Source organism: Amphichorda felina, assembly GCF_050947745.1.
Source record: "Amphichorda felina strain 45539 chromosome Unknown scaffold_5, whole genome shotgun sequence".
In the NCBI taxonomy this organism is placed as follows: Eukaryota; Fungi; Ascomycota; class Sordariomycetes; order Hypocreales; family Bionectriaceae; genus Amphichorda; species Amphichorda felina.
This window is the reverse complement of record NW_028145045.1, coordinates 3,096,789-3,113,396: the sequence shown is the minus strand read 5'-3', so window position 1 is coordinate 3,113,396 and position 16,608 is coordinate 3,096,789. Positions and strand designations below refer to the sequence as shown.

Below are 16,608 nucleotides of genomic sequence, written 5' to 3'. Positions count from 1 at the left end.
GATTATGGGGTCGATAGGAGAGCCGAAATTACAGGACAACTGTCGGGCGGAGCCTCGCCATGTTGCGTACGTGGCGCATGGCTGGCATGGCTGCTGCCCATGGTCGCTTCGTATCGTGACCAACCGGCACCGTTGGATTGGGGATAAACTACGATTCAATTTGATTGAATCCATGTGCGCCGTCGAACCAAGGTGCACTCGTAGTAACGTAACTAATAAGTGACCAGGACCAGTTCAATGTCCGCTCTGAGCCTGCTGCCTCAAAACAGCCAAGCCAATCTGTCGGGAATATTGGCTTGGCGCGAGATTGACCTTTCGAAATTCGACTCCTATTTCAGGAATCTGTTCGCCGAACCCAATGCCGGAGACCTTGGTGCCAATAAGTACACGTGCACAGCAAGGGCCAGGGGCGAAGAAAATGGATGACAGGAAGACAGAAGTGGACGGTGGCTTGCCGCTTGCATGCATGGCAGCGAGGGAGCATTGTGATATATGATGGGGGCATGCTCAGGCAGCGTCTAAGATTTGACCTGTAAGCAGCAGGTATTAGCGCAAAGGCACATAATAACAGCGTATTCTTGACCATTCGCTATAACCCAAGTGCAAAAAAAAGGGGAGACTACAGTGCCGAGGGACCAAAACACAGCAGCTGTCTGTAAAAAAAAAAACCCCCCCCCCAAAACCAAACATTGTTATTGTTGTTGTTGTAGTTGTTGCTGTTGATTTGGGTTGATTTGATCCCATGCCTGCCTCTACGAGTATCCGTGTCTACGTACCTCCCTGGGATGTCACTAAATTTACGCATGACTGTGGCGCAAAATGATCCCATCTGTATGGACTTGTGTCCGACTGCAGCCTGAATTATGGGCCAGGACGGGGTCTCATTTTGGGTCCCCCACCGAGGGCATGCCCAACTTGGTATGAAACTAGCACATGGGCCTCTACGGACCATACGCTCCAGTCCCGTGGATAGCCTTTGCATGGAAAGAACAGTGATGGATTGTACGGATACTCCGTAGTCCATCTCATACCAGGCTCAGCTGCCGAATTGATGGCCCGGGAACCCATGCCCATTATGCCTCCATACTACCCACCAATGCCGCCACTCCATGGAAAACTTGGTACAGTAATAGTAGAATACCATGATCATAAGTCATCTCCCCACAGCCCCTGCTTTTCTTGGCTGCCACTGGCCCATTGCCCGAGGGACTGAAGAGAATGGGGAGGCGGAGTGGAGACGTACTACTGTCTGACATGGGCGAAGACTCGAAACCAGACATCTTGAAGCCGGGGGCCTGACCCGGGGCACCGGTAGAGTAAACGCATATATAATAGGTGGGTACCGAAGCGCACGCCACAAGACCCAAGGTCGGCATTTGACCTGCTGCTTCCCTTCAACTTTTCATCACCGACAGTTACCAGCTCCGCTTCCCGGACCAAAGCGGCCATGCCCAAGGCTGAAGTGTTTCTGCCGATTCTCGGCTTTGTGCGCACACAGATCATCATCAACTGTGTTATCGTCTTCCTAGTGTTGGTTGTGGTCTCGCTCAGAGTCGCGGGACGGCTCATGGGGCCGGGACTAGGCTGGGACGATGGGCTGATTGTATTCGCAACAGTGAGTTGGGCCTATCGAAGTTTCGCTTCATGACATCTGACAGATGGACCAATCTTAGCCCCTCGGAGTAGCAATGCTCATCTGCCAGGGCTTCTGTGAGTCGCCCTTGCGCGCTTTTCATCATAACAGACGAGAGAGAAGCTAATAGCTCCAGTCGCCCCCATTGGAAACGGCTACCCCTTAGCACAGCACCCAGAATGTAGGTCAAGCTCCATGGAAAGAATGCAGATGGAAAATGCTGACCTCTGGAAGTGGTACCCAACATCCCGTTCATTCTTCAGTTGACCTTCGGCATGACACTCGTCTATATCGTTCTACTGGCGGCGGTAAAAGCGAGCATGCTTTGCTTCTTCCTCAGAGTCTTCGTTACAACTACCGTACAACGTCTTGCCAAAGTTACCCTGGCCTTTGTGGCCATGTGGATGTTGTCCTACGTGGGAGCGTCCATCTTTCTCTGCAATCCCGTCTCAGCCCAGTGGACTGGCCAGGGAACATGCGGTGCATACATACCATTGATTCAATCGCTCATCGCCACCAACGCCATTGGCGATTTGATCATCATGATCCTTCCGATGTATAGCATCTGGAACTTGAATATGCGCAAGACTGACAAGGTCGGAATTACGGCCAGTTTTGGGTTGGGAATAGCGTAAGTCTGAAAGAACGAATGATGGCACCACCGCGACTGACCCCTTCTAGATGCATGGTGTGCGCCGTCTTCCGACTCGTCCACATATCTACCGTCGATATGAACGCCAATATCACAGGGACCATGCCTACAACCGTTTTCTTATTTATCCTCGAGCCCAATCTCGCCATCCTCTGTGTGAGCATCCCGATGCTGCGACCCTTCTACGTCTTGTATAGGAAATACGTCGGCGGATCAAAGCTACAAGACTCGGATGACCGACCATCACGGTTCAGAGACTACGCAAGCCAAGAAGCCACGGGCAAAAGCGCGCTCTCGCAATCCGGGGACCCCACCGCATGGGAGATGGATAAGTACTACCCGCCTAGCAAGGGTTCTCATCAGAACAATGTTTCGACGGCAGTTGGGGACGAGTCCGGTTCAGAGGAGAACCTGACGTATCCCGGTACACAGTCGCGGCGGGTCAAGGATGAGATTTTGGTACAAAAAAAGTGGACGGTCAGTCGGGACTAGAAATTTGGCTTCTGAAACCTATTAGATATATTATTGTTAAAAGAACATTAATGATCCCATTGTCCGGACTCTCAAATCAGCCCGCTCTATATAATAAGTCGCAAAGCACCTACAGAATAGGACTCCACCAACGGTTGGACTCTTCTAGTTGGGACTTAGGTACACCCGTAGACCTCGAGGTACAGTCTGACTTCATGACCGCAAAATGGAACTGACCCATTTAAATAGTAAAAACTCGTGACACGTATGAATATGTCCCCGATATCCCGGGGAGTCTAGTGCTCTCATTGATACCACGTGAGCCCGCCAATGCGGCTAAACAATCATCATGAAGCTTTCTACTCCGGATTTAGCCACTTTCATATCCCCCTCTCTAGCTAACACAACGCTGCAGTCTCGCCACACTCAAAGTTGTTGCGGCATCAGCAGCCCATCGAGAGCACGGGTCTAATTAGAGCCATGCAACCCAGATGATGCCAGTTGCCCTTCAATCTAGCTCTACAACGCAAGACAGTGATGGCCGACCCACTTTGACTCGCGCCAAAATCTTTATTGACTGTGTAAGTCAGGCTTTAATATCACAACATTCAAATTAGCAAGATACCTCAGCTTATAAGACTAAAATCCGAAATACCTGACAGTGCGAGATAACCAATCAGATGGGAATATAAGGGCCCGGTGCTAATATTATTGATGTATTCCCCCGAAAAGTGGTATTCTACGTAATATTATTATCGGGAACCTCCTGTATCTATTTCAAGACTGATCAAGATAGAGTCTCAAGTCAATATGGGAGCAATTCCACCTGAGAATCAGGCATCTATATTTGTAGGCGAAAGCTATGGCTCTTATGCAGAGTTCTTTATCGGGGTTTAAGCTAGACTAGCCGACTGTAAGTAGGTTTATATGACTAGATCGAGTGGCTCGTTGATTGCTTAGCTAAGATAAGTAGGATTTATACACGTTTTGACAGCATAGAAATTTTCGAAAGTTCTGATTTAATTGCAAAAGGCTTCTCTAGCTCAAACTTTTCCCTTGGCTCGTTGCTATAAAAAAAAGAAATCGGGTGCAAGAATCACCTCTCCATAACTCTATTAATCAGATGCCAATGTAAGAGGTCGCGGGTTGCGAGAGCATCTTCTATACTATCGTGGCCGCGGCCATGAATCTGAATCTCGCGCTTGAGGCGATCACGGGTAAGGGCCTTCAAGGACAGTCCCACGCCACGGCTCTCTGGAGAGATTGTGCTCCCCATTTGCTTGCCGCTGGTGCCTCTTTCGTCTCCGTCTTGCCCGTCTTCTCGCTTTTCATCCTCCAGTTTTGGCCTCTCCTTGCGTAAGATGGCGTCTTCGACCAACAGCGTGTCAATGACAACGGGGTGAGTCCATCGCAAAGCAGTCAGGTCGGAGTTTGTCGCATGGCCTACGACAATGGTCTCAGGACCGACGTATCGCCATACTGCCTTGCGAGCATTCTTTCTGCCGAAAATGCAAGTACGTCGTCGACGGGCATCCTGAATGACCTGACGAGTGATTCCGGAGAATCGAGTGTTGTAGTGTGCCATCTTGGCGTCGGGCCAGACGAGGCTGTCGAGCAGGACAATGCCTGTGAAGTAATCGACAACGGAAACGCGGATCAACTCGGACTCGCCGGATTCGGCAACACCCATCTCGCAGTCAATAGCAACAGCAACAGCCGGTTTTTGAGTGTATACACCCGCGGGTGGTGTCCTGAAGAAGCGCCAGTTGGCCTCGAGCTCACCATTAGGGTATTGTCGCGGAGTGTGCTCCTTCACTGAGCGGCAAGGCGGTGCCATGACATGCCCGTTGCAACAGGTCCATTTCTACGATGGGAAGTTTAGACAAGTTGGAATGTAGCGGCAAAGGGTGGTTAGACTGACCTTGAAGGAGACTTGGCCTGGATGGTATTTGCAGCGATTGGCGGATGCATTTTGTGACTTGGACGGTTCATCCGCGTCACTTGACGCAACATCCGGTTTCAAAGAAGGGGAACGATCCTCATTTCCTGTTTCAGGGATGGTGCCGGTAGTGGTGATACTTTGAAGAACTGGAGTGATATTGGAGGTGGTGGCCAAAACTGTTGCAGCTGGCTCGCCAGTGTTAGGCTTTCTGCGGTCCTTGGGTGCGAGGACTTGAGCTCGTCAGTGTCTCACTCTGCATATCCAGAGCAGGAGATGATGGCCCTTACCACGGGAGCACTTTTCGCATCGCTTCTTTCTCTCCAGCTCGGATGGGGTGAGTTGATCAAAGATGTAACCTTTCTGCCGCAGCTCCGGACGGGGATGAACTACGCCACGCAGGTGGTAGATGTACTCTGGCGTTTGATCTATTGGTACAGCGAGCTGCTCCATTATCGTGACCTCTGGATGCAAGGCAGAAATTCTACAGAGGCCTGTCATCCGCCGTTGGCGCCGTTATGAGTCAACCTGAGGTCGCAAAGGGTCCCCAGGTGCGCGACGGTCGTCGAGGGAGAGAGACACACAGCCTGCAAGGTTGTGATCGTGTGGCTCACTAGCAGGGTCAGTGGACGGGACTGGCACGGCTGGGCGAGCGTCGTGAAAGGAAGAGATAGATTCAAATCGCTGCAATGTTTGCGCCACGATGTTTTGATTGTGATGAGCACCAAATTGAGGGCGACGAGAAGGTGAGAATAGCACAACTGTAACCGATTTTCATTGGGTCGCCAACTGTCACAGACGGCAGGCACGGCCCCAGGTAATGGGAGCCTGCGAGGAAGGGAATCCACATGCACCTGCCAACCATTGGATGACCGCTGGTGACCACTTGCCTTGTCCACCACCTTTGTGCGCTGGAGCAAACTTGAACCTCGCTACCTGAACTTCCTGAAGGTTGTGCCTCGCGACTCTCGGAAGCCGCTTAAGTATTAATTACCGGTAGGAAGGCCATAGTGCCGTCCATCGATTGCTTGCCGCCAGCAGACTTGCCGGTGTCTCACAAATTTGGTGCACCGCCGCATCATCGTTGCGTCTTTTGTTTCGTGCCCGGCTACTGGAAATCCATGGGCCAATAGGCGACATCCAGGTATACCTAAAAGAAAAAGGAACAACCAGTGGTGAGCCTCAATTTCAATTCCATACAGGCTCCCGTTCTCACCACATGTTTCCAGTGCACGTCGCAGCCGTCTTGTCGAGTAGAATCTAGAATCTCCCAATCTTCAAGGCGGGGCGGAGAGGGGCCACATTATGGGAGACCCAAACTCAGCAACGCCGCCCGAGGCGATAACTGTCAACTTCCCCGACAAGTCAGCAGCTGATGACTCCAAGTTTGTCAATACCCTTGTTAAAATTGTCAACGCTGTCTACTCCAAGGCTGAGGAGGGCATCTTCCTTCCGGGGTATAAGCGCACCACTCCCGCCGAGGTGGCCGACCTCATACGTGGCGGCAAACTTGCCGTTGCGCACTTGGGTCAGCGAGGCCATCCAGTTGGTTGCATCGTCGTCAGAATGCTATCACCGACCCGTGGTGCGTTTGGGATGCTAGCTCTCGATTCTGCCCATCGTGGAGGCGGCTTCGGTCGGCAATTGGTTTCGTTTGCTGAGCAGTATTGTCGAAACCTGGGTTGCGCCATCATGCAACTCGAGCTACTCGTCCCCACCACCTTCAACCATGCCTTCAAGCAGAGAATGCAGGCCTGGTACCTGAGGATGGGCTACAAGATCGTCAGCTTGGGCCAGTTTGAGAAAGATTACCCTTCATTGGCACCGCTCCTCGCGGGTCCTACAGAATACAGGATATTTGAGAAGGCATTGGTGTAAAAGAGACACCGGACTCACCGCCCATTCCACGCGATGAGATCGATTCCCGCCTCTTCTATCCATACTGACATACCTTACACTGTGTGCCGCCACAAAAGAAAATTCGCCGCACGGGTGGTGTGAGTCTCAGAACACTGGCAGCGTCTTCTCCATCTCACCCAAATAAGCGCCGTCCCTTTGCTCCGGCAGGCAGTGAAGCGATGTAGGAGAACATGCCTGGCGAGTCGCCGCTGATGAAAGCGCCAGGCTGCGTGACAAGAGGCAGATAATACGAGTACTCGATGACCGATGACGGACTCGAAAGTGACGTTCTTACTTGTACGGTCCTTGTTGGCACCTTGGTGGCCACGCACAGCTCTGTTTCAACCAAGTCAAGAACCTTCAGTCCTCTGCCCCATCAGAGCCGATGCATCGTTTGTCCCCTATAAATAAGGACTGACTTGTTCCTCACACCATTGCCAAAATAATTTAGACGTACCATACCCTCCTTGATCCTTGGGCTTGGCAGCCAGAGTCAAGTCTTTTCGGAGCTTTAGGAAACGTCCCCATGGACCAACTATAATACAGTCAGCAATCCTTCACACAATCCGGCGGTGATTCAACTTACCCCATTCTCCTGACTTGTCCATGGTTACCTCGGGGGAGAGCCCGGCGAAGAGCTCAGAATACGCGCCATATTTCGGTCTGTGTAGAAATAAGACACGGAGAACAATGATGGCTACACGCCCCTGGGTACGCCAGAGCTCCGTATTGACGTTGCCTGGGTTAAGCGGGACACTTATGATGCCATATTCCTTGTGTAACTGGGCGAACTCCAGGGCATGGAGGATGGTTCCGGCTTTGCTGAGTGAGTAACAGGCCCAGTTGCTCAGTTTGCTGCGATTGTGTAAGTCGCACATGTCAACGCCACCAGGGGGCACATAGGGGGCCTCAGCAGCCGATGAAGATACCCAGACAACCCGTACTGAGCCTGGTCCATCCGACTTGGCTGTGGAGATGAGGGTTGGAGCAAGCAACTTTGTGAAGAGGAATGTCCCAATGTTATTGACTCCTAGTTGGAGCTCGTAGCCCTGTGCTGTCTTGGATCCTCCTGGTGGGTTCATGACACCCGCATTGTTGAAAAGAACGTGCAGTTTGCTCTCTCTATTTGTGAACTGTCGTGCTGAGTCTGCGATGGTACTTAGATCGGACAGGTCCAACCTGAGGGAGATTAGCTCCCCCCGTGATCCGGGCCAGGTCTGTTTGATTTCTGCGATGGTCTTTGCAGCCTTTGCCTCGGAGCGAGAGCCGACATAAACTCGGGCATTCCTCGAGTAGAGTATTCGGGCGAGCTCTTTGCCAATGCCGGTGTTGGCGCCCGTGATTACAAAGACCTAGTCTTTAGTTAACCCCGGTGGACCCTTGCCGTAGCCATAACGTATGGGACGGCACTTGCCCTATCATAGAGGTCTGGAAGATGATGCTCGGTGAAAGAGGGGGGTGGGGGATAGAATTGCGAGAGTAGGTCGAGGACGTATCGGTACGACATTGCTATCTTCTTAATGCGGGGTCCGAGAGTAATCACAAGATCGTAGTGAGCTCTGTAGCAGAAGAACAGAAGGACGTATGAAAATACAAGTAGTCGGACCAACGCAAACGAAAAAGGAGATGGGAAACTGGCGGTATGCCTTTATGAGCAAACCCAGACCTATGTGATACAGGTCAGGGAGGGCGGCATGTGTTAAAGCACTGGTCGCCCGTTGGTCTGAGTCTGATGGGATAGACTCCGCACGTCAGTGACCGTTGGTGATAGCAACGGTTAGATCTGCTCATGGCTGCCAATGCATGTACGAGTACGATGACCGTTCGGTGTGTACTTAGCTACCCAATGGGGATTTCTGCGTTGGGAATGATCCAGGAAAAGCAGCATTGAATGCTAAGACACTCAACCGAGCCGTGCGAGACATCCATGGCTTCTGTTGATTGGGCTATTGGAATCCCGTTGCCGGCGTAGGTGACAAGGTGTTCCGGCGACAGGGGACATACAGAAGGAATATGGGGCGACGGTCAGCCACAGCCGCTGTTGGTTTGAAGTACAAACCAAACACTTCGAATGAAGGGGCTTACGGATATTAGTTTGTCGGTCTGGGAAAGTCCCGAGTTGGATCGTGGGACCCAAGCTCGGACCTGGTGGCTGGTGGAATTTGTTTTGGGTGCGCAAACATGGTTCCTCAATGAATACTACGACTGCTTACTCGTACGAAATACAAACTGGCCACTACTTTAGGTACTACATATAGCCCGACCGTTGTAAGTGCCTAGAGCCCTGACTATAAAGTCTCCCATGATGAATCGTAGGATTATAGTACTACAAATTATCTACAAGAGGTATTTGGCGCAACCTTGACTCCGGTCATCAATGCTTCGAAAGGGGAGGGAGCTTGGATGAAGCCACAGGGTAGCCGCCTCAAGCCACGCATAACTCCCATAGACTCATCACTCGCAGGGCTGGCACATGGGCGCAACAAGGTGGATCAGTCTCAGCGTGATCAGCCTCATCAACCTGTTCCAGTAGCCGTTCCCCAGTTGATTGGCCGAGAGCGATGGGTGGCGCCCAGAGGCCGTTGACAAACAGTTGGCGTCACCGGTTACATGCGGAGGACATAATACTTCGTACGTAGTACTCCGTCCTCGTTTATGGAATTTGTCTCCGTACTCCATCGACTCCTGGGATTCAGGGCCGTCGACAAACGCGACATGCGTTGAAAACTCGGACCTAATGACGTTCTGGGCAAGGCGCGTAGGGGCATGCTTGAGTCACTCGGTTGGTGCCAATAATAGAGTAGACAATTTCCGCGGCAGTCAAACAACCCAGGCTCAACAAGCCAAGCAGTGGGGAGCCACCACGATACAGCCGATACGCACGTACTATGTACAAGCACATTGGACGGATACGAATATCAATATAAAGTATGGAGTACGGAGTATTTGTGTCGGCATGAGCTTACCAGGGGGGAGTCACGGATAAATTTCCCTGGAAGAGGGATGCCCGCCTGGAGAACCGATCAATTCCACGAAAGCGGCGAATACTGATCCAAGAATGCTCAGCAATTGAGGCCAAACTTTTCGCAACACGCCCAATTTGCGATCTCTGCCCTACGAGATGCCAGGGGGGGCCTAAACCCAGCATGGGCAAGCGCGCTGCAGCCTGTCGTGCTCCTGCCTGCAGGCTCCCTGTTGTCCAAATTAGCAGATTGGCATGAGGGGCTCCTGCTCCTGCAAGTCGCGGGGATTGGTGCAAGGCTGCAAGCTGCACTAACAACGGGCTATTGTGGCTTTGAGTGGCGCGCTGAGCTGAAAACGAGTTGGGGGGGGAAATCACCCTGGACACTGGCTTTTGCCAAGGATCCAGGCCTCCCCAAGCTCCTCGTGTGGTCTCCGACTGGGGGCCCATGATGGCCGAGACGCTTGCCTAAGCGATGCCTACGCCTCCTCTGACTCTGAATCCACACGGGCCATGATATGAAAATGGCCCCATCGCGCCTCACGCCCGCCAGACTCTGTCACGTCCATGTCCTCCCCCATTTGACGACCGAGTCCCCTAGCGACCTCCCAGTCGTCCCGTGCCCGGTCCAAGGCACACTGTCCATCGCTCACGATGGCTTCAACTTCGCCTCGCCAGCTCGCCTTGTCGGCGCTGTTCCTTGCCAGCACCGCCAGCGCGACCCATTGGACCGTCACCTCGTACATGGTCGTAAAGGAGACTACCGAGGTCTACACCGGCTACGATGGCGAATACACCGACACCTACACCTACACGGAAACCTACGGCCTCAATGACGGAGTCACCCCGACCGTCACAGCGGCCGTCGCGACTGAGACATCAACCGACACGTACTACGATATGAAGATTGTCCAGGTCTATCTGGACGGCAGCGATGTCGACTCGGGTGACATTATGGCCACCACGACATACGATTACAACTACGACTCGGACGGCCCCGTGACCTACTATTACCAGGACATTGCCTACACAGCCCCGAGCTCCTGCCCGACTCCTTTTACTGTGACTACAAATACCATGGTCAACATACCTAATGAAGTCAAGGACCAGGTGACTGGAAAGTCGACTACCACCAGCGTCGGGACCGATTATGATGATGAAAAGTATACCGTGGTCACGGTCTTCCTTGAGTCTGAGGTGGCGCCCGTGACGGTCGACTTGACAGATGACTTTGTCTATTCCTACTACGTGGCCGACTGCATCGACCCCAACGACAACAACCGTTACGGGGGCTCTCGCTATTCTGATGATGACGACCACAGCGCTTGGGACTCTTGCATGGGCGATTCTTATTGCTCGGGCCTAGCCATCTATGCCATCGTCCTCGCAGCCCTCATTCCAGCCCTTTTCCTGCTGGGATTCCTAGAGAGCTACTTCTGGTTCCGCCGCATGATGATTGGGAAGTTTGCGCTGCGTTTTGGAACCATCCTGTGGGTATTCCTCGTGCTGCCTGTTCTGTGCTTCACCAGACAGTGCCCGGCTCGTGATGCCCAGACGCAGGAGGCTCTTCGGCAGCAGTGGAAGAACGTCAGCTTTGGGAAGGCCCTCGGCTTGTGGTTCAAATGGGGCTTCCGTCATCGCTATCCCGTTGACCTGCTTGGGGCTCATCCCCTATACCACAACCCCCATCCAGCACAGCAAGGCCAGATGCCTCCCGGTGCTCCCCCTCCTGGAGGTTATATCTACTATGCTCCGGGGCCTGCCCCCGATGGCCAACCAGGCCTCCAGCCAGGCTTCCAACCAGGCTTTCAACCAGGCTTCCAACAAGGCTTCCAACCAGGACCCCCTCCCCCCGAGGGCTTCAAGGGAGCACCTGACATGCAGCAGATGGGCCATCCACCCCCGGGCATGGTCCTGTACTACCCCCAGTACCCTCCGCAAGCCTACGCGCCCCAGCAGCAGCCTCCGCCTGTGGCACCTGGCTCCGTCTCCCCAGAGGCCTCGCAGGCGCCGTCCGTCGTTGGACAGCCTAGTGTCTCACCGCAGCCCTCAAATCCTCCAGGCCATCAGGAGCCTGCTCCCTCCGCGGCAGCCCACGCTGGCCCATCACAGCCCCCGGCCAGTACGACACCGAATCAGCAGACTGGAACTCAAAGTTGAGGAGTGGAGCTGAAGTAATCAGGAGCTGAATGATTGATTCATACTGTTAATGGTGGTCCCACTATGCATATTAGCTACAGCATTTTCTCAGTTCATTACTAGAATGTAAATACCCAAGTCGTAATTGTCTCATTTCTACCGGTCCTCTTGCATATTAATCTTCTCCTAAGCTTGTCTCTATAGAATATGTGTAGATACTGGCAAGCTATCACCTCTCCTGACTGTGCCCATGGCCGACGCCCGGAGCTTCCAAGAGTTCGGGCTCGCTTGGCCAGGCTGCTTTCCCTGAACTTTTAACACGGTGGAATCGAGTTTCTCCTCAGCAAAGGTTGCCTCGTTAAACTCGAGGGTCTTCTTTGTCTTTGACATATCCATGACATGCAATATGAGTTTCCCGACCAAGGTGGTCTTGGCTCTTGTAGCTAAAGGTGACATGGTTCCCCCGGGGATCCCTCTGCCGCTTGCCATTGGTAGTAGTCGAATCATGAACCCCGCTTCTGTTGTTGGCACTACGAGTAGTTTGCCTGAATCTCCATATCTTGACTCCGCAGCTAAATCGTATCGAAACAATGGCGCAACATACCGGACGAATCCTGCCGAAGGATACAGCGCCCTATCCTTTGCTGTCTGGTACCACAAGGCAATAAGTTGATCGATTCGAATTTTTGATGCGAGGACGTTAGCTTTGTGGAAGTAATATTTGACGATGTTAATAGTAGATAGTGTGCTAAATTTGGTAGCAAATTGAATAGAATAAAGCGACCTGCCAAGGTACGCTCGAGGGAAATGACGTAGAAATATAATGAAACTAAATGCCTAGTTTCATACTTTCTGGGGCGATTTAAATCATAGTTTATTTATTATTTTCATTGTAATCACAAACTAGAAACCGTTTAAGTCGTTCTATAGGTACGTACGAACCCGTATATAGTTAATGATTAGAATCATGGTTAAACTAGTTAGAGGCTTTATTTTAAGTCTATAAGGGTACTTCTAATTATTCTTAACTAAACCGCTATGTTTAACTACGAGTACGTTTGACTGCCAGGGCCGCGTTTGACTGCTAGGGCTGCGTTTGACTGTCAGTGCTGAACCTTTGGCGTTATCAGGGAGTTATAGGTGGTTTATGCCGTTTTAGCCTTTCTTTCCCATATACCGCCCACATGTATCCGTACCTGGAAGCAATCTCCCTCCACCAACCGATCAATCACGTGAGATACTAATGCCTGCGACTGGCATTTCAATTTGGGTGTCTCACTCAGTCTTGCCTTACCTTTCCCCGTACCATATAACCATCAAAAATCTCTCTTCTCCCTCTATCCATTGTGGCACTAATTCATCTCTTTCCAACTCATCTGCTTGCCATAGATGAGCGTCTTATCCTCCCGGGCGCTTCTGCGGCGTGTGTTTCCACGATGAGTAGCACTTTCAAGCGCCCGATACTCAATGCGAGACTCTCGCACCTCCTCATATGTGCCATGTTCGATGATGTCGACCTCAAGTATTGAATATGGGTATATCGAAGGTGTGGAAAGCCTAGAAGACTACCGACCGGGGGGCTATCACCCATTCATATCGACGACCGCCTTCATAAGCGATATCGTATAGTGCACAAATTTGGTCACGGCACATTTTCGACCGCCTGGCTTGCTCTTGACGAACAGACATCAAAGTATGTCGCCATCAAAGCGGGAACCGCAGATGCAGAAGAGCGAGAGGTAGATGTTCTATCTCACATCACTACACGAGTTGCTGCTTGTAGTCGCACTGCAGACAAGGCATCGATGATCCCAATGGTTATTGACCGCTTTAGTCTTCAGGGCCCAAATGGGACTCACCCATGTTTCGTGACAGTGCCGGCAAGATGCAGCTTGATTGATGCGAAAGAGGCATCCGAGATGTTATTATTCTAGCTGGACGTTGCTCGCTCTCTAGCTGCCCAGCTTGTCATGGTAGTTTCGCTCGTTCACGCGCAGGGTTATGCACATGGAGGTTTGTATCTTACCCTCATTTTTGCCTCTGTTCTGATCATGTAATAACACTCTCCTAAGATCTCCATCTTGGAAACATACTCCTCCAGCTACCATCGTCTCTAAACAATCTCTCAGTGGAGCAGTTGTATGCCAAATTTGGAAGGCCAGAGCCAGAGCCAGTCGTCCGCCTCGACGGAAAACCATCCTCTTCTGGGGTTCCTTCGCACGCTATCCCTCCCTTATGGCTTGGCGTAGCAAGTCATAAAATTGGACTCAAGGAGGCGAAGCTGCTGCTTAGCGATTTTGGTGTCGCTTTTCGCCCGGCGGAGAGAACTCGCTTTGAATCGTATACGCCACTTGTGATCCGGCCGCCCGAGGCGCTCTTCGAGCCGACGACGCCTCTTTCCTTTTCGTCTGATATATGGAGTCTCGGTTGCACCATCTTTGAGTTGCTTGCTCACAGATCCCTAATCGACGGGATTATCGCGCCTCCAGATGAAATTACGGCTCAGCAGATCCACTTGCAAGGACTTCCACCGTCTGAGTGGTGGGATAAGTGGGAGCACAGACCTAAATGATTTGACGAAGTAGGACGGCCGCTTAGCGATGATGATGATATATGGACGTGGGATAGGCGGTTTGAGCAATGGATCCAGGAACCAAGACAATCTCATGATATGGACGTTATTAGTGATGAGGAAAAGGTTGCCCTATTGGATCTATTGCAACGGATTCTCGCATGGAGACCCCAGGATCGATTAAATGTAGCAGAGGTACTAGATTCCCTGTGGGTGAAGAGGTGGGCTTTGCCGGCGTATGAGGAAAGTCGGAAGTCTTGGGTATAGGGTTTGCGAGTACATGTAGTAGTAACTATATATAATATAACCCAGATGACCAATCATAACCGCTATTCACTAGCTATGTTTCAAAATGAATCTTGATTTATTGGAGGCGTACCAACAAAATGCTGTCCGAAGCGATCTAGGTTTAAGAATTATAGGCGATTTCATCCAGGTTCAAGATAATAAAATAGCCAGGCCATAGCGTAGCATAGGTAAGACTGAAAATCTATAAGCCTTCATCAAGTTACGGAGTTTATTCTTTGCCCTTTGCCCTGACTTGGTCGTATTTCAGCACCGCCTCGAGCAATGTCTGTGTACCCATGGCACTTGGAACATCAGTTAGCTTTACTCAGTATATACACATGATGAAGTGCATTGAACTTACCAATCTTCAGGTGAGCAGTACTCTTCGGGGTGGTGGCTCACTCCATCCCGACAGGGGACAAAGATCATGGTTGTTGGGCACCGCTTGTTCGTGTAGACGCTGTCGTGACCGGCACCACTCGTGATGGGGAGAGATCCCCCCGGCCCAACGAGCTCATCGGCGGCGTCCTGGACTGCTTTGATGCATCCGGGGTCGAACTTGACTGCTGGAGAATCTGTATCCAGAGTCCACGTGAACTCCACACCCCTCCCATCTTCTTTGGAAATGCGCTCGAAAGCCTGGAGACATTGGTCCATGACAGTGGATACAACGCTGTCCTCTGGATGTCGGATATCCAGAGAGAAGCTAGTCTGGGAGGCTAGTGTATTGGTCGATGACCCTGGTGGGATCTTGAGAATGCCTGTCGACGCCAACGCCTTGTTATTCTGGGCGATGGTATTGGAGGCGGCAATCATCTTTGCCGCGGCCAGAATGGGGTCACGTCGCATCCCCAGGGGCGTCGTTCCCGTGTGTGCATCTCGGCCGTGGACGGTGATAGTGAGCCACTTGTATGCCTGAGCGCCCTGGACGACACCAATCTTCTTCTGGCCCGACTCTAGGATGGGGCCCTGCTCGATGTGAAGCTCAAAGTGCGCACCAAGGGGGTTGGCTTCGCTGGAGCAGGGCACGTCTCCCACGAGGCCATGTCTTCGGAGCTCCGAGCCCATGGTGGCTTTGGGGTCGAAGATATCGGCGATGTTGTAGGCTTCTTCGAGGGGGATGGCCCCAGCCCAGACACCAGACGACACCATGGACTTGGGGAAACGGGCACCCTCCTCGCTGAGAAGAACCAAGTCAGCATAGAGCTGTGATGGCCAAGAGACCCGCCGGGCAAGGGACTCACTTGGTCCAGTTGATGGCGCCGACATCGTACTGAGTCTTGTAGCCACTATCCTTCAGGGTGCGCAAGACCTCCAAGGCGGCCATGACTCCCAAGATGCCATCGTATCGACCACCCCGAGGCTGGGTATCCAGATGGCTGCCCATGGCCGTCATCGGCGCCGATGAGCCCAGGGAGCCGGCCTGCCTCGCAAACATGTTGCCCATCTGGTCCGTTGTCACTTGGCAGCCCAGCTGTCTTGTCTCATCGGCGAACCAGCGGCGCACCCGGACATCGTCGTCGTTGAGGGCCAGTCGCGCCATGCCAGTCTCGGTGTCTGCTCTGTCGATGGGGCACATCAGCAAGCTGCCAACCCTACTCTTACCCTTCACTGGGCACTCACTTTCCGTAGGGATGGGCGGCTCCCCACTTGCACGTCTGGTGAATCGACTCCATGAGCCTGCCGGCGTTGATGACGAGGCCCGAAAGCCCGCGGGTGAACATGTGCACCCGCCTGCTAGGGCGCAAGGCTCCCATAGCGTGGGCTCTCCGATGCATCATCCTCAATCAGGCTGCGTGATCGACGGGAGGATTCCAAAATTGTGTGCCCTTGAGACAGGGCGGCGGCATGTTATGATGATGTTTTGGCGAGAGGAGGGGAATTGAGCCGACTTCGGGCAGGCGTCGGCGAGGTGGCGGGGCTGATAACACGAATGGGGGATCCATTGCATTACTCGTACGAAGTACGGATACACAGTCGCTTATTAGTTACAATATGCCCTGCCTGGTGGGTTCGATCCAGTATTTGCCCCAAACCATCCAGCAAGGTAATA

General features: G+C 52.3%; 6 protein-coding genes across 6 annotated transcripts; 3 read left to right on the top strand and 3 right to left on the bottom strand.

Annotated features, from left to right (window-relative positions):
- Nucleotides 1-2,387: 2,387 nt before the first annotated feature.
- ACO1O0_005822 (uncharacterized protein) lies at nucleotides 2,388-2,777 on the top strand (the record flags this gene model as incomplete). Its single annotated transcript, XM_083195229.1, has 1 exon — nucleotides 2,388-2,777. The coding sequence occupies one exon, from the start codon at nucleotides 2,388-2,390 to the stop codon at nucleotides 2,775-2,777; it is 390 nt and encodes a 129-aa protein (XP_083050142.1).
- A 1,075-nt stretch (nucleotides 2,778-3,852) lies between these two features.
- On the bottom strand, nucleotides 3,853-5,148 carry ACO1O0_005821 (3'-5' exonuclease; the record flags this gene model as incomplete). Its single annotated transcript, XM_083195228.1, has 3 exons — nucleotides 3,853-4,620; nucleotides 4,678-4,928; nucleotides 4,986-5,148. 3 exons carry the CDS (start codon nucleotides 5,146-5,148, stop codon nucleotides 3,853-3,855), a joined length of 1,182 nt encoding a protein of 393 aa, XP_083050141.1.
- An 852-nt stretch (nucleotides 5,149-6,000) lies between these two features.
- ACO1O0_005820 (acyl-CoA N-acyltransferase) lies at nucleotides 6,001-6,573 on the top strand (the record flags this gene model as incomplete). Its single annotated transcript, XM_083195227.1, has 1 exon — nucleotides 6,001-6,573. One exon carries the CDS (start codon nucleotides 6,001-6,003, stop codon nucleotides 6,571-6,573), a length of 573 nt encoding a protein of 190 aa, XP_083050140.1.
- Nucleotides 6,574-6,954: 381 nt separating this feature from the next.
- Nucleotides 6,955-8,101, bottom strand: RDH1 (short-chain alcohol dehydrogenase; the record flags this gene model as incomplete). Its single annotated transcript, XM_083195226.1, has 4 exons — nucleotides 6,955-6,995; nucleotides 7,052-7,129; nucleotides 7,181-7,946; nucleotides 7,973-8,101. The coding sequence occupies 4 exons, from the start codon at nucleotides 8,099-8,101 to the stop codon at nucleotides 6,955-6,957; spliced, it is 1,014 nt and encodes a 337-aa protein (XP_083050139.1).
- A 2,109-nt stretch (nucleotides 8,102-10,210) lies between these two features.
- On the top strand, nucleotides 10,211-11,716 carry ACO1O0_005818 (uncharacterized protein; the record flags this gene model as incomplete). Its single annotated transcript, XM_083195225.1, has 1 exon — nucleotides 10,211-11,716. One exon carries the CDS (start codon nucleotides 10,211-10,213, stop codon nucleotides 11,714-11,716), a length of 1,506 nt encoding a protein of 501 aa, XP_083050138.1.
- Nucleotides 11,717-14,784: 3,068 nt separating this feature from the next.
- On the bottom strand, nucleotides 14,785-16,312 carry ACO1O0_005817 (M20 family metallo-hydrolase; the record flags this gene model as incomplete). Its single annotated transcript, XM_083195224.1, has 4 exons — nucleotides 14,785-14,857; nucleotides 14,917-15,735; nucleotides 15,800-16,117; nucleotides 16,179-16,312. 4 exons carry the CDS (start codon nucleotides 16,310-16,312, stop codon nucleotides 14,785-14,787), a joined length of 1,344 nt encoding a protein of 447 aa, XP_083050137.1.
- Nucleotides 16,313-16,608: the final 296 nt, after the last annotated feature.